General features: G+C 40.5%; 1 protein-coding gene across 3 annotated transcripts; it reads right to left on the bottom strand.

The window, feature by feature from the left end:
• Positions 1-651: 651 nt before the first annotated feature.
• On the bottom strand, positions 652-24,895 carry HMGCS1 (3-hydroxy-3-methylglutaryl-CoA synthase 1). Of its 3 annotated transcripts, XM_027520608.1 has the most exons (12): positions 24,749-24,849; positions 20,387-20,442; positions 18,334-18,394; positions 9,733-10,190; positions 9,288-9,413; positions 8,610-8,774; positions 6,793-6,958; positions 5,821-5,991; positions 5,236-5,342; positions 3,746-3,871; positions 3,470-3,633; positions 652-2,477 (listed from the first exon to the last, which is right to left on the bottom strand). In XM_027520608.1, exons 2-12 carry the CDS (start codon positions 20,394-20,396, stop codon positions 2,388-2,390), a joined length of 1,644 nt encoding a protein of 547 aa, XP_027376409.1. In that variant the 5' UTR covers positions 20,397-20,442; positions 24,749-24,849; the 3' UTR covers positions 652-2,387. The 3 variants fall into 3 exon arrangements, with proteins under 3 accessions (XP_027376409.1, XP_027376410.1, XP_027376411.1); XM_027520609.1 differs by lacking the exon at positions 20,387-20,442 and having other exon boundaries at positions 24,749-24,895; XM_027520610.1 differs by lacking the exons at positions 18,334-18,394; positions 20,387-20,442 and having other exon boundaries at positions 1,510-2,477; positions 24,749-24,890.
• Between the last annotated feature and the right edge of the window lie 244 nt (positions 24,896-25,139).

Here is a 25,139-nt window from a genome sequence, read left to right as displayed (position 1 = left end):
GTATTGAATCTAGATATGACAGCATGATAAAATAACTGATCAGTACTAGAAATATTCTGATTTAATTCCTGGTTCACATAATCCTAAAAATTGATAGCGATTGAGATTATCTCATCCAATATTACTGCCAATGTAAAAATTCTCTCTATAAAACATCTGCGAGAACATCAGCAACCTGAGACATTCAGGCTGGAGGCTCTAGTTGGTAGTAGGCAGTTCTATATTGGCTATAAAATCTGCTTTTAATGTTTAATTGCCAACCCTTAATCTTAGGTTGTTGTTAGGAAAACACAGTAACTCTCTTCACAACTATTTATGGCAAAATTTATACATGTTAATCTGGGAGTTAATTTCTTTGTTTGAAGTATAAGAATAATAAACTATCAGTATATGTTCCTCCATACTAGACAAATAGCTCCTTGAAGGCAAAATCATAGATCTTGTAAGTCTTTATTTCTGACTTAAGTGATGTAAGTAGAATGTCCTGCTTATATCAGGTTTACAAATTTTGGTGAAAGAGTTAGTGAATCAGTGAACTGAAATGAAATGGATGCCTGCACTTAAAAATAGCATATTAGCTGCTTTCTTGCCTAAACTGTTAGTTCAGGATGTTAGTTCAGGAGGGAAAAAAAAAAAGAATATTCAAGTATCTAAAATATTTCTCTAAAACTTTATTCAAAGTTACCCACCTCACTGTTAATAAGGTGCACAATTGATGCTCTGTGCCAGTTTCACTAGGCCTGCCCATTGCCGGCAATGGGCTTTGAGAAAACCCGTTTCCTGACACCCCCAAAGTTAAATTACTCTTTTCAAAACATACTGAACTCCCGATACTTGCAAAAAGTATTACATGCACCATGTCCCCATCAATCTTTAAATCTGAACTTACATTATTAATCTACATCAGTGTATGTTAAAATGAAGTCATTTCAACAAATCATAACTGTACAAATCAAAACACCACTAGTTAAGAGTATTTTACAAATACTACATTACATATTACCTTGCAATCTGAAACATTACATTTCATATTTGTGTAAGTTTATTTTAGATAACTGAAACTTCACAGAATTCAACGGCAAATAAAGTTTAAAAAATTTAGTTCTGTACATTAGTTCCAACTATCTCTATTTTACAATCTATAAGGCTCATGTCATAGTTCAGCACCAGAAGGATCTAAGAAACTGTCCAACCAGTCTTCTTATTCATTCCATGTGATGGTTTGTTACTGTTGCTATTTTTAAGGTGAAAGTCTGAGAAAACGCTTTATATATCCTACTTCCAGACCTTGAGAAGTGGAATACTTTTTGGCTGGTCATTCTATGTAAAAACCTTGAGTTGTATCTTTCAATTTGCACTGAACAGATACAAAAACGAAAAAGGAAAGGAATACTTACAACATGGGTTGAGGCTGTCAGTCTTTAAGTTGAATTTATAATACTGAACCATCAGAAATAACTTCACAATGCCCTGTCCCTGTCCTTCCTTTTTGTTTTAAATTTTTGAAAGGCAGCCAGAAAAATGTTTTATTTATTCCTGAAAATAAGGTACAAGGGAAGGATCACAGCCACAAGCTTTCTCATACACAGCTCCAATAACATCAAGGCTCTTCCACAAAATACACTTTGAACTGAGTCAGGAGCAGACCTAGGGAGCAGACCCATAACCCCCAAAGGTACCATGTTTTCCATACCACAGTCTGCTCAGTGCTGGCATCCCTCTGTTCACAGAGATCATGGCAGTAACTCATCACTGATGGCCTGGATTTAAAGTAACAGTTTCCAGAACTAGTGTCACCGTTCCCAATTCTTCTCTCTCTCTCTTTTTCTCTCTCTCTCTCTCTCAAGGATTCACAAATTCTAGAAAAAGAGTGTGTTTGTCTTGTCATTTTCAAACTGGGTTTGTGCATATTACATTAAAACCACACATTCCCTAAACTAAAAACTTTTTTTTTTTTTTTTTCAAAAACCACAGGAACCTTCAGTAATCTTGTTTGTTCAAAGTATAAAATTCTTACATGTTTAAAAAAATTAAAATCGGAGACTAGTACCGCTGCTTTCCTCACCAGAAGTGCACGATTTCAGGCTACATTTAAAAACTAAGCTTCATGCATACACATGGCCAGAGAGGTATGAAGTCTTACAGAGCCCTTAACATCCATCATTCGAGTACAGTAAGCATTGGCTAGATCACAACAGGAAGCATGTTAGCAAACTGAGCAAAGAGACTTTCTCAAGGACACGATAGTTTTCCAGGCTCCATGTCAGTCACGTAAAAATTTAAGCAACATGTAATCTTTTAAAATTGACCCCAGACGTCCCGTTCCCCCAACCGTTCCCATACGCTCCCCCAACCCCCCCTGAAGTCCTCCACCTCACAGAAGTATCTTAATGCTCCCCGTTACTGATGACAGCTGCTTCAGGTTCTGCTGCTGTTGCAGGGAGTCTTGGCACTTTCTTAGCAGGGCTTGGAATATGCTAAAAAAAAAAATATATATATATATATATGGTCACCTCTTAAGAGTTTTTTTCCCCAGGAAAAATCATGTTGCTAACCAAAGTTCTAATAGGAAAAGGGCAGCTCTGGAGAGAAATATATATATATATATATTATATATAAATATATATGTATATTTATACATATACAACTATATATTCTGTAGAACTTTTCATGGAGGGAGCAAAAATGTCCATTCTTTACCTTATGGTGAACGTATCATATGATTACCCTGTAGCAAGGGAGAGGAGGGCTACGGAGATCTATCTACCATACCCAGTATTTCCCTTGTTATAGCTTGCCTTTGATTTCAAACACTCGGGGCTTGATTTGCTACCTCAAAGAGCAAGACTACGCATTCAGCACATTTGTGCTGAATGGATAAAATAAATAACTTCGAAGTTTTTAAAGTCCTCAGTTTGAAGCCTGGCTCTGATCTTGGTCAAGTCTCATTTAACTTCTTTCAGCTTCATCTCTAAAATGGGCACAGTAGCATTTACCTCAAGGGGGTTTTTATAAGGGTTTATGTAGAAAACCTAAAAAGTGATTAGCATGTAATACGAAAATTCCAGTCATAACAATTACTACTCCTTCTTGACACCTGGAGATAGAGTAGACAATGGCCTGAGAGAAGGGATGTGAGGGGCTCAACACCCAGCCCCTGCTTCATCTCTCACCAAGATACAAACCACAAGTGAGCCTTCTCAGTTTTGCTTTAAACTTTGGTATTGCTAAAAAAAAAACAACCTAGCATTTACTGTGCACTGAAAAACACTAACTGCCAAGGGCTGCATACAACTGGAAAATGCACAGCTGGAACCCACTCCCAGAGCCCTGGTTCTCAATCACCCTGCTTTATTGACATTCCTTTAAGTGGACAGATTTCAGTGAGGTCACCTCAGTCAGGAGATCTGGGGATGGAGATTTTCTTATCCCATCAAAGCCCAAGACCAACACAATAAGCTTTACTTACCTCGGCTGTAGTGCTCGGGTGCACAAGGCCTACTCCCTCATTCAAAGTGTCGTCGTTTAGAGACGGGCGCCGAGCGTAAGTTCTTCTGTGTTTTTCGTCTACTCGAACTAGGTACCATGTTCCTTCGAAGAGGGAATCTATGGAACTCTGGGGAATGTAGTTGGCTAAAGGAAAGGCAGAGCATATGAAAAATGAGTTATAACATATAACTCATCTGGTAATAAAACAGCCCTCCAGTAGGCTTCTGGGTGTATATTAACAATTTAATGTTTTTACCCAAGTGATGAGTATCCTCTCGGAGCTTCATGTTTTCAGCAAAAATATCTGGTGCCACACAAGTTCTTGAGTCAAGCCTTGACTTAAGATCACATATGCTTGCTACTATTTTATCAAGAGCAGACCCTAAAATAGCAAATAATTGCAACATTAATACAGTAAAAATAGTATACATATCCCAAAGCCTGAACAAAATGCTGCCAAAAGGAAAAAACAACTTTTCATTTCTTTCAGAACTACAGGCTATTGTTTAGTTAAAAGATAAGATGTTATTTATTTGATGTAGCTTCCTATGAACCTTGACTAGACATTTGTTCAGCCTTGGCCAGCAGACAACTGAGGAAATAGGTGGGATGTGAAACTATAAATAACTTGTCTAGAGTCAACGAACAGTTTCAGAATAATGCCAAGTCTTTCAACCGTTTTTCTCTGTATTTTTGCTCCTTCCTGCTCAGGGAGGGCACAAAAGTATCCTTAAATACAGCTAAGACCACATCCCTATAAACATTAGATAACTTAATAAACCACCAAGCCTGCAAGAAATGGCCTGGTATTATTCACTCCTATGATCAGTCTCTGGAGAAGGCAGTGGCACCCACTCCAGTACTCTTGCCTGGAAAATCCCATGGATGGAGGAGCCTGGTGGACCTCAGTCCATGGGGTCGCTAAGAGTCTTGACACAACTGAGCGACTTCACTTTCACTTTTCACTTTCGTGCACTGGAGAAGGAAATGGCAGCCCACTCCAGTGTTCTTGCCTGGAGAATCTCAGGGACGGAGAGCCTGGTGGGCTGCCATCTATGGGGTCACACAGAGTCGGACACGACTGAAGCGACTTGGCAGCAGCATGATCAGTCTCAATCATTAGTGTGAAGACTCAAAAGCTGCCCGCCTTAAATAAAGACACTTCCTTTTCTCTACCTATGCTTTAAAAATGCCATAAAAGGGACTTCCTGGGTGGTCCACTGGTTAAGAAACTGCCTTGCGATGCAGAGGAAGTGTCTGATCACTAGCTGGAGAACTAAGATGCCACATGACTCACAGCAACAAGGCGGGCATGCTGCAACTGCAAAGCCCAGGCACGAGAGAGCCCGTGCACAACTACTGAGCCTGCGCACTGCAACCAGAGCGTCTAAGCACTGCAACTAAGACCCCACGTGGCCCAGAAATAAAGGTTTTTAAAAATGAGATAATAGATTAAAATAAAATTACTTGCCAAAGAAGGAAAAGTTGAACACTTTATCATTAAAAAAAAATGTTTAAGCTCATTATACAGTTTTTTTCCTGACTTGGAAAGATATTCTGACTCAGACATCATCCTGCCATTTACCCAGTTAAAGCAGAATTTTTGGGCAGAGTGTTGACAGAAGTAATAAAGATTAAAATGTCATAAAGATCTATGGAAGAGAGTTAAACGTTTCTTGAGAAGCCTAAGTCAGCCTTACCACAGTAGGTTCTCAGTACATTGTTGTTAAAAGACTCAGCGTTTACCTGGTGTGGCATCTTGTGTAACTTTGAGGGAGTACAGAGTGGCAGCCAAACCAGAACCGTAAGAAAACACGCCGATCCTCTTTCCTGCCAGCTGCTGAGGTGAGTACCTATGTAGGAGGGAAAAAAACCTTTTAAATTAAAGTTTAACTCATCCTACTACAGTGGGTAGAGAACCACAGCTGGAATAAACTTCATCCTAAGCCTAGGGATCTGACCTAAAGTTTTACTGTTTACAGTAAGCAGATTGAAAACAAGAGTTCTCATCTCTTTAGGAATGATGGAGTTGAGAAAAGTTATGCCCTAAAATAAACTACTTTGTCAACTGGGGATTTATGGTTCAACTGTAGGTCAAGAATAAAAAGACCATGAGAACAACAGCAGGGAAAGATAGCGTGAAATTTAGTACTCTGGGATAAATAACTATAGCCTCATTCCATATCTCCCTCAAGTCAACAAAGAGGCTAGAGACCCTGAAAGGAAAAGACCATTCTGTGACCTGCCACCAACGTGCCTGATACCAGATCTGGTCTTAGAAATGTAACATCCCCAAACAAGCGGACTGAAGCAATGGAAATCCATACTTACTGTGCGAGAACAGAAGCCAGGGAGCCGTACACTGAAGATGTGTACATATTTCCATTTTGATTTGACACAAGCAAAGATGCCTTTGTTTTCTGATTGAAGAGTTCTGAACTAGCTTTCATAAATGCCTTTTCCACATCTCTGTCAAAGTAGGTATCTTCTAATTTAACATCCCTGAAAAGTTTAGAAAAAAGATAATCTTATAGTGTCCAAAGACTATATTTTTATTATATTACTTACTAGACCTAACTACTATTCTAATAGAAGTATATGATGCTGATTTCTATTTATTAAAAACCAAGTAGCAGTATGCTAATTGCTAGATAAGATATAACAGTTGTACAAATGTGGTCCTTTTTCTGAAAAGTTTTTTTTTTCTTTAATAATCAAGACAACATAATTCTAATGGGTTAATAACCCCCTACAGCTCTGTCATCACCAAACAGAATATACTACTATTTCAAGTCCATAATATTGTCTATTTAGTTAGAAGAGTCACGTTTATAGGAGCCAAGTGTTAAAAAATATTTTATCAGATGGAGAAGGGACACAGGAGAAACAGCAAGAGTTTAACAGGCATAGCATGCCAGGAGGCCCCAAAAGTGGGGAAAACGGAAGGAGTATGAGAGCAGATATCAGGAGTGGCCAAGGGCAGAACGGATGTAGGCAGAGGAGAGGCAGGGGGAAGAGTGAAGACGCTGCTGTATAAATACAGGCACTTGAGGGGCAATATTACCAAGGTGACAACAGGAACAGATCTAAAAGGAGGAAATAAGAAAACCTGAATAGAAAAGACTAAAGAATTCATATAGGTGAATGACCACCTCTCTGGGACTCAGTTTCTTCACTGATTAAATAGGTTAGACAAGATGACTTCTTTTGACTCTAAAATTTTCATGTCTGTATAAATAGCGGTTTAACCAATATAAAAAAATACTCTCACATAGAAGGGAGAAAAATCATAATTCCTCTTACCCAAAGGCTTCTAGGCCACTGTAGATACTATTCTTATCTCTGTTCTGGTCATTAAGGAAGTCATTCAGCAACATCCGAGCTAGAGATTTCTGAACCAGTTTACAATAGGGTGAGTGGAATATCATGAAACCAAAATCATTCAAGGTGAAATCTCTATCATTTCCCTCTGAAAGAGAAATCCAAAGAAATTATGAAATCCATTTAAGCCACTAACTTTTGAAGTCTGATTTTAGAACATGGTTGGGATGTCTTTATATCTTTAAGTAGCAATAAAAAAATATACTATATAATGAAATATCTCTATGGTTTAAAATTTGTGTCAAAAAGACACCCAGAAATTGAACAATATACACTATTATTGGTTTTCAAACTAAACTATCACAATCCATTAGAGGGCTGTGTAATCAATTTAATGGATCAAGGCCAGTTTTTTGTTTTTTTTTTTAATCTTAATAAATTAAGAGGTTGTTTTTTTGTCTGAATGAAAAAGAGTAGAAAAGAGTAAACTGTATAACTTGCAGCATGGGCAAAAAAATTTGATGACATTAGTTTCCATTTAACTGCACATAACAATGTAAAGTCTATTTCTTACTGCAGATTCTAATAAATGTTAGAAAATCACTGTACTGTTAAATACTGGTAAACAGTATATATTACATACTTCAAGAATGCTTCTTATCTAAAGCCACTATGTTTCCTAATATCCGTTATTGAATCTTATTTTTAACCCAGTCTCACAAACCCTATAAAGCGAAGTTGGACTATGGAAAAAGCATACTTTATATAATACTGTGTGCTTTCATGGTTTTAATTCAAATACTGTCCTTCTCAGTATCTCAAGCACTTTCTCAGGGTTAAAGATAGAGATTGATGATGATGCTAAAAGAGCAAATATGAATTCACAGAAGTGAAAGTTGCCCAGTCGTGTCCAACTCTTTGCGACCCCATGGACTATACATACAGTCCATAGAATTCTCCAGGCCAGAATACTGGAGTAGGTAGCCTTTCCCTTCTCCAAGGGATCTTCCCAACCCAGGGATCGAACCCAGGTCTCCTGCATTGCAGGTGGATTCTTTATAAGCTGAGCCACAAGGGAAGCCCATGAATTCACAGGTCAAGTACAAAAAGACTATGTGGGGAGGTGGGGGTCACTTTGGTAATTTATTTTCATTAGTTTTCTCCAGATCACAGTTGCAAACTGAAATTTGTTTGCAACTGTCTACCTCTTTCAGAATATGTACCAAATTCAAGTTACTTTCTTTTTTTACCTTACTTTTGATATTCTTACTGGGTTGCTGCTGCTGCTGCTAAGTCGCCTCAGTCGTGTCCGACTCTGTGCAACCCCATAGATGGCAACCCACCAGACTCCCCCGTCCCTGGGATTCTCCAGGCAAGAACACTGGAGTGGGTTGCCATTTCCTTCTCCAATGCATGAAAGTGAAAAGTGAAAGTGAAGTCGCTCAGTCCTATCCGACTCTTAGCGACCCCATGGACTGCAGCCTACCAGGCTCCTCCGTCCATGGGATTTTCCAGGCAAGAGTACTGGAGTGGGGTGCCATTGCCTTCTCCACTTACTGGGTTAAGTCATCCTAAGTATTTTTACAGAAATAAACTTCATTTACAAAGTTTACCTGTTCTCTTAAATTATACATTACCAGAAACTGTGGGAAAACTATGCTATTTGGTGGGTGAGGAAGCAATGGTTAAAGGAAAATACTAATGAAGGATGCCCACGAAGTAGTTTCTCACTAAAGACAGTGAGTACATTACACTGCCCTCAACAGATAGCAAAACCAAGGAAAACTGATAAAACCCACCTTTCTGCCACCGGGCACGGATCTTCTTGCGGTAGACAGAATAGCAGCGGTCTAATGCACTGAGGTAGCACTGTATGGACAGTTTTCCATCTACTATAGGATATTCAGAAAGCATATCAGGCTTGTAAAAGTCATAGGCATGTTGCATATGTGTCCCACGAAGTCCTATTAGAACAAAAAAGGAAGAGGTCCATGTAACTCTGCTTCCTGATGTATGTCAGTAAACAAATTGCATTATCTGGGAACTTTTCTTAAATCTAGTCAACTCATCACTTGCAGAATAGAAATCACAAGGTGAAACGAGTATGTGATTGAAGTGAAACATAACAATAGCCATGGACAGGCCTAAGCCTCTTGATATGCAACATTTTATGCAAGTTTCATACACCTAACTGGGAGTTCACAATTGCTCTGAACTGAAAACAAATTACTACATGACTATGGGCAAGTTACTTCTCCCAGTTGTTAGCAACCCTACTTAAACCCATTTTACTCCTCTGTAAAATGGGGATGACATCACTTATGTCATAGGATTGCTGTGAAGACTAAATATGATAATACACATAAAGCTCTTAGCAGGTAGTGCCTGCATTTAATGAACACCAAGTACAAGCTTCTAATTTTTAAATTTCTCAGCATATTGTGCAAATTTAAAAAAAGTACTTCCCAAACACTCACCTCGTTCAAAAATTAAAGGTGCATTAGGCCCAATTAGCATAGCAACGGCTCCAACTCCACCTGTAGGTCTGGCATTTCCTGTGGCATATACAGCAATATCCCCTGCAACTACCAGGGCATACCGTCCTGAAAAATATTATTTGTTAGTATACAAGAAGGTGATTGACACCCTAACTATCATACATACAAACTGAAAGTATTGTATTTTCCCAGAATGTATCATATTTTCCCATCTTTGGTAAAGAAAAAAAAAAATTCTGACTAAATTTTGATAGATAATTTTATCCTACATGATAAACAGAACTAATTTCTAAAGCAAATATGTTGAAAGTCATAGCTATCTTTCTGAACACATTCAAACAAGCATAACTGGTAAAAGTCTGCAAATGGTATTTAGGCCTATTCCTCCTCAAGGATAGTTTCTTTGGGAAAATATGCAACATACCATCCCAAGAGCTGGACTCAATCCAGTTAACAGCATTAAAGACAGCGGCCGTGCCTCCATAGCATGCATTAGTTGTATCTATTCCTTCTATATCCGTATTCCCAGACTCCTCAAAGAGCTGCATCAAATTTGTCTTCACTGACTTTGATTTGTCGATGATTGTCTCCGTTCCAACTTCTAGCCGCCCAATGCAGTCATAAGAAAGGCTATTTCTCTCCATAAGATTCTGGACCACAGTCATGCACAGAGAGTTGATATCTTCTCTATCTGTGCAGAAGCCCATCTTGGCTTGGCCCAAGCCAATAGTATACTTTCCAGCATCTACACCATCATATTTTTCCAACTCTGCTTGATCAACATATTGAGAAGGAAAATAGATCTCAAGGGCAACAATTCCCACATCTTTGGGCCAGCAGGCTTCTGCATTCAAAGGAAGCGACCCAGGCATGGTGAAAGAACTTTAGAAAGAAAAACAGAAAAAGCAAAACAAAACATTGTTTTAGATTATAGGTTGTAGACTGTCAAGTTCAAACTTGAGAAATCAACATTGATATTAATTTCTAAATTTAGTATATTCTTAGGACAGTCAATTTTAATATGTGGAGGTAGCAATGATAGTATGAGCAAAGTTATTGACTCCACTATTACTTAAAGTTATCTTTTAGAAAGACTTACAAGTTATTCAAAACTAGGTATCTTTAGATTTAAAGTATGATTACTAGAGGTAAAGAAAACTGAAATAAGACTCATCTATGTTATAAAGAACTATAAGATAAAATGAGAATTTAGTAACATGGCCCACAGATCAGAACTCAAGTATCTGATCTATTCCTGGCCACTCAAAAAGTTTAAATCATTCATTCATTTCCATATATGGATTATTCACAGCTATTGACTTTATGGGACTTTACATACTAACAGTTTTAGTTAAACTAAGATACTAAACTAAACCTGTTACATACTAACAGTTTTAATTAGGTCAAACAGTATTGCATTCTTTATTGATCTAAACAATCCCAATACCTAGAAAGGCCACACTGTCAAGTCTGCCATGGCACTCTATTCAAGGCCCCTGCTATTAAAATCTCAGCCTTCCAAAGTAACCTCCACCCCCACCCCATCATCTAGAACCCAGATGATTACAATTTTAAGCAAAGACAAGTTCCCAGACCCATAACAGGACAAAAGTCAATATTCTGTACATTCCACAGCTAGTGTACAGGTGATAAATGATCATGAGATCACAAGATTATCATTTCGCTTCTACATCAGGCAAAAGAAAACAACCGATCCAAATCTGAAAACTGGTACCATAATCCACATATTATTTGCATGGCATCTTAGACAACACCTCTTAAAATAATCCCTTTTTTAAAAAAAGGGCCTTTAAAAGTTGCACTGTTGCCACACCAACGTTCAGGAGTGTTTAGATTTATTTACCAATAGTGAAAAGAAAATGTGCTAGCCACTCAAGGGTGTTGCTATGACCTATGGGCAAGTCACATAACCTATCAGAGCCTCAATTTCTTTAGAGGTTATTTCAATCAGAAAAAGAGAAATTACTCAGGATGTTTCTAACAAGGAGGAGGATTTTAACATAGGGCAATGGTTACCACTCCGTTGGCCCAGCTACAGGAGCAAAAGTGGGGAAGACGGTTACTATTCAGACCCCATGAGCACACACTCCTACTGAGGCTGCACCTTGGCTGCTGAGTGAGAGCCAAAGCCCCACACTCTCACCGCTGCTGCCACTGACAAAAGGCAGATCCTGTATTTATGTCATTTTTCTTCTGCCAGTCTGCCAACACAGGTGGAGTACTGGCGATAATGAAATCACAGGCTATTACCATAGTGAGTTGTTAATTACTAAAATCTTGAGAAAATATCTCAAGCAGAGAAGCTGTCCTTAAATCATGAGATCTACACTTAGCCTGTAGGTTATCAAGATATGAGTGTATTAAAAGCTGAAAAATAAGCACCTGGAAATACAAAATTTTTGTGACAAAAGTCACAAAATTTTAAGTTAAAGGCCTTAAGGGACACCAGTTGAATCTTCCTTCTAAATAAAAGAATCTTATTTACATTTTTTCATCCATCCAAACAATGACAACATGTTAAATGCCAAACATTCGGGATAAGTTTAATAGGAGGTAACCCTTGCCCTTTCTAATATTCACTGTCTTGTGTGATGGTAAGCTACAAATATAACAATAAACAAGTGAAACGAGAGAGACAGTCCATCTCATTCTGTTAGGAGAACTACCTAACCCAGCTGGGGAAGGAATGAGAAGAAAGGCTTCTTGGTCGAGTCTGAGGAAAGAGTTGGAATAATCAGTAAAGCTCTGCAGAAGCAGATGGTAGTAGTTTTCACAGGATGGACAACATAAACAAAGGCACACCACAAGGAACCACGGAAACTTATACTAATTTACTGAAGTGCAATGTGAGCCCAATGAGTAGATCAGGCAAGTAGCGGGTCAGGAGAGCTAGCTAAGGGTTGAGTCATAAAGGTTCTGGCATGTGATATTAGCGAGCTTCAGTATCATCATGAAGGCAGAGAGAAGCCATCGAAAGAGTTTTAAACAATATGGTTACATTAGTGTTCAGATCAGTCTTTTTCCAATTCTGGAATCAATTTAGTGAGCATCAACAAACATCTTTTTAAAACAAAATAGAAAAGAACAAAATATCAGATTGCATGGCACATAGTAAATGCCAAGAATTTTTCATGAAAATTTTGTTTTAATTATTCACATGTATTCTGGGTTGCAATACAATGTGGATTCCTTACTAAGGGTCACAGCCAGAAAAGTATAAGTCCCCATTTTACACAGTCACTGGTGCTATGTGGAAAATGGATCTGAGTTAGGAAGTTGATATGGAAGCCCGAGATATAGCTCATGAAACAGAGCAATTACTGCATGAAGAGAAAAGGAGCAGCTTCAGAAAATTTTGGAAGCAAAAAACTGGCAGAAATTGTGATTGACTAGATGGTAGGAAAAGGATGAAATATTTAGGGTAGATAACTCCCAGATTTCTAGCCTCCACTGTTGTATTTCTTGACAGAATCACTCACTGGCAGATACACTAAAGTGAGCAGAGAAGCACCTCTCCACTTTGTCCCATTTCTTCCCTCTTTTAGGCAAACCCATTGATTTTATGATAATCTAAACTCGGCTACACTGAGGTTTAAATGAAGACGAGGCATATTCTAAATTTATAATAAAATATGTTTAAGTCATCTGCATAGTCCACAGAAAAGAACTCTAAAACTAGTGTTAAAAACAAAAAGCAGCCCCTATACTTATAAAAAGAACCCCTCCTATATGCTACCCTTTAAAGCACCAAAACAGAGGCAGTAGGATTAACCACTTTTCCAGCCTTTCCCCAATGTACCCTTCACCTTCTTTTCAGCTTTTCAAACTGCTCTAAACATGATGAGGACAATATAATTTTCCCTGCCTGGTCCAATAGCTTGCAGTGCTGTTGGAAATAAAGTGGAAAAATACATATAATCTGAAGATATGAACCAGTTTACGCCATAAAGCAAAGCTCTAATTCCAGAATTAATCTACGTTTATCATAATCAAATCAGCTCTGATTAGTTCTTATTATATGGTACTTACTAAATAAGGTATAACTCTATTATTAAGCCTAATACTTCAGTATTCTTGCCTTGAGAACCCCATGAACAGTATGAAAAGGCAAAATGATAGGATACTGAAAGAGGAACTCCCCAGATCGGTAGGTGCCCAATATGCTACTGGAGATCAGTGGAGAAATAACTCCAGAAAGAATGAAAGGATGGAGCCAAAGTAAAAACAATACCTAGTTGTGGATGTGACTGGTGATAGAAGCAAGGTCCAATGCTGTAAAGAGCAATATTGCATAGGAACCTGGAATGTCAGGTCCATGAAACAAGGCAAATTGGAAGTGGTCAAACAGGAGACAGCAAGAGTGAACATGGACATTCTGGGAATCAGCGAACTAAAATGGACTGGAATGGGTGAATTTAACTCAGATGACCATTATATCTACTACTGTGGGCAGGAATCCCTTAGAAGAAATGGAGTAGCCATTATGGTCAACAAAAGAGTCTGAAATGCAAAACTTGGATGCAACCTCAAAAATGACATAATGATCTCTGTTCATTTCCAAGGCAAACCATTCAATATCACGGTAATCCAAGCCTATACCCCAACCAGTAACCCTGAAGAAGCTGAAGTTGAACGGTTCTATGAAGACCTACAAGACCTTTTAGAACTAACATCCAAAAAAGACGTCCTTTTCATTATAGGGGACTGGAATGCAAAAGTAGGAAGTCAAGAAACACCTGGAGTGACAGGCAAATTTGGCCTTGGAGTACAGAATGAAGCAGGGCAAAGGCTAACAGAGTTTTGCCAAGAGAACGCACTGGTCATAGCAAACATCCTCTTCCAACAACACAAGAGAAGACTCTACACATGGACATCACCAGATGGTCAACACTAAAATCAGACTGATTATACTCTTTGCAGCCAAAGATGGAGAGAAGCTCTATACAGTCAGCAAAAACAAGACCAGGAGCTGACTGTGGCTCAGACCATGAACTCCTTATTGCCAAATTCAGACTTAAATTGAAGAAAGTAGGGAAAACCATTAGACCATTCAGCTATGACCTAAATCAAACCCCTTCTCATTATACAGTAGAAGCGAGAAATAGATTTAAGGGACTAGATCTGATAGACAGAGTGCCTGATGAACTATGGACTGAGGTTCCTGACATTGTACAGGAGACAGGGATCAAGACCATCCCCATGGAGAAGAAATGCAAAAAAGCAAAATGGCTGTCTGGGGAGGCCTTACAAATAGCTGTGAAAAGAAGAGAAGTGAAAAGCAAAGGAGAAAAGGAAAGATATAAGCATCTGAATGCAGAGTTCCAAAGAATAGCAAAGAAAGATAAGAAAGCCTTCCTCAGTGATCAATGCAAAGAAACAGAGGAAAACAACAGAATGGGAAAGACTAGAGATCTCTTCACGAAAATTAGAGATACCAAGGGAACATTTCATGCAAAGATAGGCTCGATAAAGGACAGAAATGGTATGGACCTAACAGAAGCAGATGATATTAAGAAGAGGTGGCAAGAATACACAGAAGAACTGTACAAAAAAGATCTTCATGACCCAGATAATCACAATGGTGTGATCACTCACCTAGAGCCAGACATCCTGGAATGTGAAGTCAAGTGGGCCTTAGAAAGCATCACTACAAACAAAGCTAGTGGAGGTGATGGAATTCCAGTTGAGCTCTTTCAAATCCTGAAAGATGATGCTGTGAAAGTGCTGCACTCACTATGCCAGCAAATTTGGAAAACTCAGCAGTGGCCACAGGACTGGAAAAGGTCAGTTTTCATTCCAGTCCCAAAGAAAGGCAATGCCAAAGAACGCTCAAACTACCACACAATTGCACTCATCTCACACGCTAGTAAAGTAATGCTCAAAATTCTCCAAGCCAGGCTTCAGCAATACGTGAACTGTGAACTTCCAGATGTTCAAGCTGGTTTTAGAAAAGGCAGAGGAACCACAGATCAAATTGCCAACATCCACTGGATCATCGAAAAAGCAAGAGAGTTCCAGAAAAACATCTATTTCTGCTTTATTGACTATGCCAAAGCCTTTGACTGTGTGGATGACAATCAGCTGTGGAAAATTTTGAAAGAGATGGGAATACCAGACCACCTGATCTGCCTCTTGAGAAACCTATATGCAGGTCAGGAACCAACAGGTAGAACTGGACATGGAACAACAGACTGGTTCCAAATAGGAAAAGGAGTATGCCAAGGCTGTATATTGTCACCCTGCTTATTTAACTTCTATGCAGAGTACATCATGAGAAACGCTGGGCTGGAAGAAGCACAAGCTGGAATCAAGATTGCCAGGAGAAATATCAATAACCTCAGATATGCAGATGACACCACCTTTATGGCAGAAAGTGAAGAGGAACTAAAAAGCCTCTTGATGAAAGTGAAAGTGGAGAGTGAAAAAGTTGGCTTAAAGCTCAACATTCAGAAAACGAAGATCATGGCATCTGGTCCCATCACTTTATGGCAAATAGATAGGGAAACAGTGGAAACAATGTCAGACTTTATTTTTGGGGGCTCTAAAATCACTGCAGATGGTGACTGCAGCCATGAAATTAAAAGATGCATATTCCTTGGGAGGAAAGTTATGACCAACCTAGATAGCATATTCAAAAGCAGAGATATTATTTGCCAACAAAGGTCCGTCTAGTCAAGGCTATGGTTTTTCCAGTGGTCATGTATGGATGTTGAGAGTTGGACTGTGAAGAAAGTTGAGCGCCGAAGAATTGATGCTTTTGAACTGTGGTGTTGAGAAGACTCTTGAGAGTCCCTTGGACTGCAAGGAGATCCAACCAGTCCCTCCTAAAGGAGATCAGCCCTGGGTGTTCTCTGGAAGGACTGATGCTAAAGCTGAAACTCCAGTACTTTGGCCACCTTATGTGAAGAGTTGACTCATTGGAAAAGACCTTGATGCTGGGAGGGATTGGGGGCAGGAGGAGAAGGGGACAACAGAGGATGAGATGGCTGGATGGCATCACCGACTTGATGGACATGAGTCTGAGTGAACTCCGGGAGTTGGTGATGGACAGGGAGGCCTGGCGTGCTGCGATTCATGGGGTCGCAAAGAGTCGGACACAACTGAGCGACTGAACTGAACTGAACTGAACTGAGAGTTAAACAAGTGACTTGTTTCACTTCGGGGGGAAAAAAATGTAGCTAAACTAAATTAATCCATACCCATCAAAGTGAATCATGAAGAAAATCATGACTCAGACTTTGGTGTGGAAAATTTTTACACTGTCTGCTTCAATCAACATTGCTCATTCTCTGAGGATTTTTGATAGCCAAAGTATTTTCGTTACATCCTTGGTAAGTTAGTGACGTCTAAGTTGCTCATTTGTGTCCGACTCTTTGCAACCCCATGGACTATACAGTCCATGGAATTCTCCAGGCCAGAATACTGGAGTGGGTAGCCTTTCCCTTCTCCAGGGGATCTTCCCAACCCAGGGATCAAACCCGGCTCTCCCACATTGCAGGCAGATTCTTTACCAGCTGAGCCACAATGGAAGTCTTGGTAAAACACCATCTAATTTGAAAATATTCACTTTTTGGTTGAAATTGAGGGAGAGTGAGAAAAGTAGAAAAAGAGAGGAATATTAATTCACAAAGTAATTGGCTTCATGGCATTTAAAACAACAAAAAGATTGATATAGTTTCTGGTCTAAAATCTTTATTCTATTAAGTTGTGCTCTTATGTCGTCCTCTCAGATGTCCTCTGATATAGGCCAGATATAAACTAGAGAAAAAAAAAAGGCCAGCTAAAGATTTGAGATTTTAAATAAAAAGATGTAAATTTTCATTTAAAATTTCTTCTTTACAAAGAAGGAGAAAAATACACTTTTACCACAGAACTCTGTGAACCTTGCAAAGCTATCTTCCAACAAAGACCAGAAGACGACTCATTCTGTCCTAAAGCGAAAGCTCACCCCCTCTGGTGGACAGGAGGAGCTCCAGGTCCCACTTCCTTGTGAACAATTTCTGAAGGCTTCCTGCCTAGCAGGACACAAGATGGACCAATATGATCTGCTGAGAATCTTTTAAGTTTGTGAATGACAGACAGATGGGAAAAGCAAAAGGAAAAAAAAAAACCAAAAGGCAAAAAAGCAGGGAAATCAGCTAAGGATGCTGATATAAGGGCAGACCTAGCTCCTCAGGGCTCATCCGGGAGGGACTTCGGCATCAGTTCCCAGGACCATGATGCCAGCCTCCTGAGCTCTCTGCCTCCATCCTTCCCCTGTCCTAGGATCACCTTTCTAAAATGCACATCTGACCTTTGATAAGATGCTATTTAAAACTATTCCAAGCCTCTTCCTTGCGTTGCACAAGGAGCTTCTGGAAAGCAAGAAGTGTTATTTTGTTCATCTTTGTGTTCCTAGTCTCCAGCCCAACGCTTGGCATAGGCTAGAAGGTGGATGTTGAATAAACGAAATCCTACTAGCCTTCTAATCTAAAATTAGTAACAATCATAAGAAATCATAAAGCCAAAGCATAAAAAAGCAGAATCATAAGAGGAGCTCCATCATTACAGAAGAAAGCAATAGCTGCAAATAGTTAGATTATTGGTTCAAACACATTTCTAACTACTGTCCAGTCTCACGTAATTGTAAACATTCATCCGTAGCCCAGATGGATATCTTTTGAGGCTGTAATTCAACATGCACTATTGGTACACATGCATACCTGTGACTGTTTCTGATTAAGCAGTTTATAGGATTACATTTTATTATCTACATTTATTTCCTCTTATGAGCGAACACTAATTTTGAAAATTAGTTTCTAGATTTTAAACATTAGCCTAATAAACACAAAATTAGTCTTCTGAAGCATTGTGGCATTAATCAATATTTAAAAGATAAAATTCTATAATGGGTTTTAAGAATGTGTAGTGCACACAATGGTTATTTGTCCTAGCATAAGAATTAAAAGTCCCCCTTCCATTAGAGAGGAAAACTCTCCTTTAGCAGCATGACAGGATGCCGTACCTGCGTGAGGGGTAAAGAACTGCAGTCTCCAGGTCTGTCACTCTGTCTCCTCCTTCAGGCACTAGGAATTTCAAATAAGAACCTTTTTTAAAGTCATATATCAAATAATGACTGCAATTCAAAGTAAGTTAAAATAAACATTTCCTGATCCAATTACATTATATAGAACAGAATTTGACTTTGCTTAAGGAAAAAAAAAAAAAAAACAATCCCAAAGAAAAGCAATGCCAAAGAATGCTCAAACTACCACACAATTGCACTCATCTCACACGCTAGTAAAGTAATGCTCAAAATTCTCCAAGCCAGGCTTCAGCAATACGTGAACCGTGAACTTCCAGATGTTCAAGCTGGTTTTAGAAAAGGCAGAGGAACCACAGATCAAATTGCCAACATCCACTGGATCATCGAAAAAGCAAGAGAGTTCCAGAAAAACATCTATTTCTGCTTTATTGACTATGCCAAAGCCTTTGACTGTGTGGATGACAATCAGCTGTGGAAAATTCTGAAAGAGATAGGAATACCAGACCACCTGACCTGCCTCTTGAGAAACCTATATGCAGGTCAGGAAGCAACAATTAGAACTGGACATGGAACAACAGACTGGTTCCAAATAGGAAAAGGAGTATGCCAAGGCTGTATATTGTCACCCTGCTTATTTAACTTCTATGCAGAGTACATCATGAGAAACGCTGGGCTGGAAGAAGCACAAGCTGGAATCAAGATTGCCAGGAGAAATATCAATAACCTCAGATATGCAGATGACACCACCTTTATGGCAGAAAGTGAAGAGGAACTAAAAAGCTTCTTGATGAAAGTGAAAGAGGAGAGTGAAAAAGTTGGCTTAAAGCTCAACATTCAGAAAACGAAGATCATGGCATCTGGTCCCATCACTTCATGGGAAATAGATGGGGAAACAGTGGAAACAGTGTCAGACTTTATTTTTCTGGGCTCCAAAATCACTACAGATGGTGACTGCAGCCATGAAATTAAAAGACGCTTACTCCTTGGAAGGAAAGTTATGACCAACCTAGATAGCATATTCAAAAGCAGAGACATTACTTTGCCAACAAAGGTCCATCTAGTCAAGGCTATGGTTTTTCCTGTGGTCATGTATGGATGTGAGAGTTGGACTGTGAAGAAAGCTGAGTGCTGAAGTATTGATGCTTCTGAACTGTGGTGTTGGAGAAGACTCCTGAGAGTCCCTTGGACTGCAAGGAGATCCAACCAGTCCATTCTGAAGGAGATCAGCCCTGGGATTTCCTTGGAAGGAATGATGCTAAAGCTGAAACTCCAGTCCTTTGGCCACCTCACACCAAGAGTTGACTCATTGGAAAAGACCCTGATGCTGGGAGGGATTGCAGGCAGAAGGAGAAGGGGACGACAGAGGATGGGATGGCTGGATGGCATCACTGACTTGATGGACGTGAGTTTGGGTGAACTCTGGGAGTTGGTGATGGACAGGGAGGCCTGGTGTGCTGCAATTCATGGGGTCGCAAATAGTTGGACACGAATGAGCGACTGAACTGAACTGAACCGAAAGATTATAAAACTTTTTTCTCCTTATTTTATTAGCTCTTACAGTGGTAGTTTCAGTCCTGGTAATGAGTTGATATCTCCTGGAGTAAAGAGACTTACACATTCAAGAGCTTGCTCTGCACTTAGGAGCTTGTGACTTTAATGACAGTCTGTGCCTTTCTGAGCTTCAATTTCCTCATCTGTAAAATGGAGCTAATACCTGCCCTCCAGGTTCATTGTAAAGGATGCTTGAGAAGATAAAATATGTAAAAAATATAAAGCACCAATACACTGATTATTATCTTAGTTCTTAGTATTTTTCAAACAAAAACAAATCTTTCTAGCAAGAGCTAATTACCTTCATTTATTTAATCTTATGCTCCTGGTTTTCAACATGTCACTTTCACCTACCCCAACCTTTTAGCAAGTGATTTTCCTCTTAGAGCTTGGGTTAAAAAGGTAGATATTTGATATCAAGACCAAGGATCATTAAGCTTTATCATCATTTAAATTATGTGGAAACAAAATGGAAAGTGACCTTGGAGCATTTTCCTCTGTCCATTTACTTTGAAGGGTTGTTACTCGGAACAGTTCCTGTTGGACGAAAACACAATTACCTTTGTGCTCTATTTAATTGTTGGCAAATACAGCATCTGCCCTTGCCTGATTAACTGGAGAGTACTCTCAGATGCTATTCAGTAAAGCTTTACTGCTTTCACATAATTAGATCATTTAAGAGCTTATAGACTTAATTCCTTTTACTTCATTAATCTCCCCCCACCTTAAATAGATTCTGAGTTTTATCAGAAAAGATAAGACTGCTGCTGCTGCTGCTAAGTCGCTTCAGTCGTGTCCGGCTCTGTGCGACCCCAGAGACGGCAGCCCACCAGGCTCCCCCGTCCCCGGGATTCTCCAGGCAAGAACACTGGAGTGGGTTGCCATTTCCTTCTCCAGTGCATGAAAGTGAAAAGTGAAAGATAAGACTACTGTATTCCAAAAACCTGATGACAGAATAATATATACAATGAGAAAAGAACTAATTTTTTGTTCTTGATTACCTTAAATTATGCTTTTGTAATCTGCAAATTAAGCTTTCCATGGAGACTAGTAGGGGGGAGCATGATCCCTCTTCTCTGAAAAATGTTGAAACTATTTAAATAACTTAATATTTCTTCTTGAAACCACATATGTATATGCATTTGACACTATTTTAATCAAGGGAATTTCTCCTGAACTGCCAATATTTCTTCTTTCAATTTTGATTATTTTCATCAGGGAGGGCGCTTAGGTGGGAAGGCATAGAGCAAGCAGCAGGGACAAGGGAGGGAGTGAACTCAGTGCACAAGAGAAAGCGAGGAAAGACACAGAAGATAAAAGAACCGCACAGGACTGGCCAGCTACTCAAGTTCTCAGGAGAAACAGAGGCCTGGAGTAGACAGGAAATGGAGGCCACAAATACGGCTTTGGGAAAGAATCAATCCGAAAGGGACCTCCCCCCAACCCCGCAGCTTTCCATTCTCCTCTGCAGCTGCTAGGAGGCTTCTCTACCTGGACAAAAACAGCAGTGCCAAAGGCTCAAGCAGGTTATCAGCTTATTTCTAACAGGTCTCTTCAGAGCAAGCGATAGAGGCAAGCGGTATGGCTCAGGAGGCAGTTAATAAATCATAGGCATTTTGAGTTTGGCAGAGATTAAACCTGAAGGTGGAGAAGGAACCAGCAACCCACTCCAGTATTCTTGCCTGGGTAATCCCATGGAAAGAGGGCCTGGAGGCCTGGATTCTATGGGTTCACAAAAAGTTGGACACGACTTGAGTGACTAACACACACACACCTGGAGAATGATGAGACTGCCTAGGGCTAACCAACTTTCTCCTGGGATTTATTCAGTGTTCTGAGTTCCTCCTCTGGCTCCCTTGTTAGCACATATTCAAAGAGGTGGTCAGAGAAGTTCACCCAGTACATATCCTGGTACACAATAAACCACACGCAGTTACCTGCTGATGCTTTTCACCATTACAGGAAAGATATCCAGGAATCCTTCTTAACTGAGAATGAGCTGGCAACCTTTCCTCCTTAGGAGGGCCAGCAAGCAAAACTACTGTTAGGAAAGCCTCACTCACATCTGTACAACTCTGGTCTAGTTCCCTAAGAAAAAAATACAGACACCCTGCCTCCCCCCAGAGGTACTGGTCTGCCTATCAGTTACTCTACTCGTATTTCAAGGTCCTGTTCTAGGCTCTCTCTTCCAGGAAGGTTTCCTCTAGCTTTCTATCAGGCCCTGCATTCACAATGACACTGAAGCCTTCAAAGTCTACTGTCAGTGGAAAGCTAGTTTCCGGCAGTTTTCTTAAGCATTTGGAATACTTAGACTCCTGTTGGGAGAAGGGCTATAATTTGATTCTTTTAAAATCCCTTTGAGACGCTGGAGTAAAGGGCACACAATTGCATTTTTGAGTGACTGAATTTGGAGTTATAATAACTAGAGGAAAAATCTTTTAAATTCAAGTAGTTACAGCAGGAACCCTCATCAGTGAATTCTTTTCACTATCCTTTTAAGATGAGCTGCAGCCCCAAATGGTGTCCAGAAGCTTAAAAAAAAAAAGAACAAAAAAAAGGTTTTTTTCTGCTGCTCTTCAAAGCAAATGGTAGGTTTCAATTATTCCCTGAAAAATGTAAGGAATTCATATGGAATCAGAAGAGAACGCTTGTTGGCCTTATGTCATTCCCAAATGCACACCCCTCCAGGTCCATGCCTTCCAAAGATGAAGCCTGTAAGCTCTGAAAGACTAGCTCCTCTACTGCTCTCACTATACTCGGTTAACAAGCAGCAAGCAGGCACTACCACAAGCCAAGCATTAGGATGACTACATTACTAAGAACTGAGTCCTATCACCTTCCCATTAGATTGGGTAATATGTTTTTAATCTATACAACTGTCTTGAGAAACATAATATCACATCCTATGATGCTTGGTTTTTTAATAAACCCAACATAAAATTAGGACTATTTTCTTTTTCAAATGAAACTAAAGATTCTCATATATAGCCCATTAAACTCCTCCATCCACAGCCCCAATGCATCTCCTGCATTCAGTTCTACTGGATTGCTGTTTTAAATAATGCTAGGGTCCCCAGGAAGCACATATTACACCAATATCAGGGTTTTGCATTTCCCGTGAGAATAGCTATCTAAAACGTCAATCAAAAAAAAAAAAAAGTAAATCTCAAAATCAATCCCTCATTTAAGAGAAACAAGATATAAAAGCACTCTGGAGAAATATTAAAAAAAAAAAAATGAAAAAACAAAGGCCCAGGATTAGTTCAACAAATGACGTGGACTTCTATGGCCCCAAACATAATACCTGTATAACTCACCCCATCTGGAACACCTTCCAAGAACTGGGGTTACTTACTAAACTAGAACTGAACTGAACTACACTGGAACTGATTTACGTGCAAATTTACAAACTTAGGAGAGAGACCTGCAAAGTTTAGACACCCAGAAAATAAAGTCTTTCTCCTTTTCCATAAGATCTGCTATCCCTGCCCTCCTCATCCGCACAAAAAAATAACTCAAATTTTAAAAATAAAAACCACAAACTGCTTGGATATCTCAAGCTGCAAAGAACCATTTGGCCCAGATACAGGATAAGGACTTTCAGTTAGCCTTCTAACAGAAATCTGTGCAAAGAAGTCTAAACTCCACCTCAGAAGGAAAAATCTGCTTACTAGCCCTTCCTATGTCTTAATCTTCTCATTTGTCATTGTTTTTCATAATTCATCCCTGAAATAGAGCAAATGTTACTCAGCAGCGGCTAGAACACCTCAGGTGCAGCAGGTTGGCAAGAGCATCAGTCTGAGGGAAGAGTTGATGCAGAGGTGAACGAAGAAGCCTGTGATGCCCTAAACCAAGGCCGCCGGGCAAGTGTAACCAACAGGGACAGCCTCACATTACCTGTTGTCCAAAACTCTCCTCCAGGGTGGGTCAGCATAATGCCTTCTCTACCACTGGTCAAGGCAGTTCACACGTTTTTCAAAGACTCCATATATCGAGTTTTGAAAAGCCCTTGGTTCAACCCAAAGCCTACTGTGTGTGAAGCCCTATGCGTGCCTGCCCATTACATCATCACAACATGTCAGGCTGGTTCTGAAGCTATTAATATTAGCAGGAGGAGATACGGACTTTCTAGAACACGGAGGAGACATATATATATGGGCTTAAAAAATATGGAGGCAGGAAGGTGGGAGGCAGGAACCTGTGATATTGGAAGCAAGCACAGACCGAAGCAGTCTAGAGTCTGAAGTACTCAGCCAGGTTAAACCGCGGTTGTGATGCTTTCTCTCACCTAAGCTAGGGAAGAAGAGCAACGCTGCCCACCTCCCTTCCTCCCAGTCACTCTCTTTAAGTGGCAAGACGACACACCCCCTGCCAACCTGCAAGGCTCCAAGTGTGATCCTCCGCATCCTTGGGCGTCCACCCTGAAGCCAAGGCTCCAGGAACACCCTAGCAGGCCAGCTCCTTTCTCATCCCCCTCATGTACCCACCCCCATCCCCTCAAGGTGGTCACAGCCACTCCCCTGGCACCTCCAGCTCCTATGTCATCAGAAGCCTACCCCTCAATACCCTCTTCTCCTTCTCCCCTCTGCGACTCGCCTGCCCACATTAATGCCCCCATCCTCCAGGACCCACCGCGGTCGGCCCCAGGTCCCCGGCAGGGGAAGCCCATGCACGGCCCCCGCTCCCGACGCCCTATCCTCCAAGTCCAGGTCCAAACCTTAGCCCTGACCCGGACGGAGCCGGAGCTGCTTCGGGCCTAGTCAAGGACACTAAATCGCCGTGCCCTCACCCTGCCCGCGAGGCCTCAGCAGCCCGGGTTGCCTCCTCCACTCAGGACACTCACCCAAATATGACCGGGCGGTGGCCGTAGAAAGTGAACGACCAACGAAGGGGTAGTGCGAGCCGCCTTCACTCCGCCACTAGCTTTATAGCCGCGGACCGACCAGACTCCGGCAAGGCCGGGAGTCCGCGAGAGGCGGGACAGTGGCCCCAGCAGCCAATCGTGGCCGGCAGAGGAACCCCGGAGTGCCCGCCCCCTAGTCGGGCTTCAACCAATCCGAAGGAAACTAGAGGAAGCGCTAGCTGGGGGGTTTTCCCTCGTGGCTGGAAGGGCGGGGGAAGGGGCGGGGACAAAGCCGGAGGGCAGAGAAAATGGGGTGAGAGAGTGACGTGTGGTGGCCCGAGAGCCGGCCTACCAATGACAGAGCGGCGAGACACGGCGAGAGCCAACGGGA

The sequence above is a fragment of the Bos indicus x Bos taurus genome, chromosome 20 (genome assembly GCF_003369695.1).
Source record: "Bos indicus x Bos taurus breed Angus x Brahman F1 hybrid chromosome 20, Bos_hybrid_MaternalHap_v2.0, whole genome shotgun sequence".
Taxonomy (NCBI): domain Eukaryota; kingdom Metazoa; phylum Chordata; class Mammalia; order Artiodactyla; family Bovidae; genus Bos; species Bos indicus x Bos taurus.
This window is presented reverse-complemented; position numbering and strand designations above follow the sequence as displayed.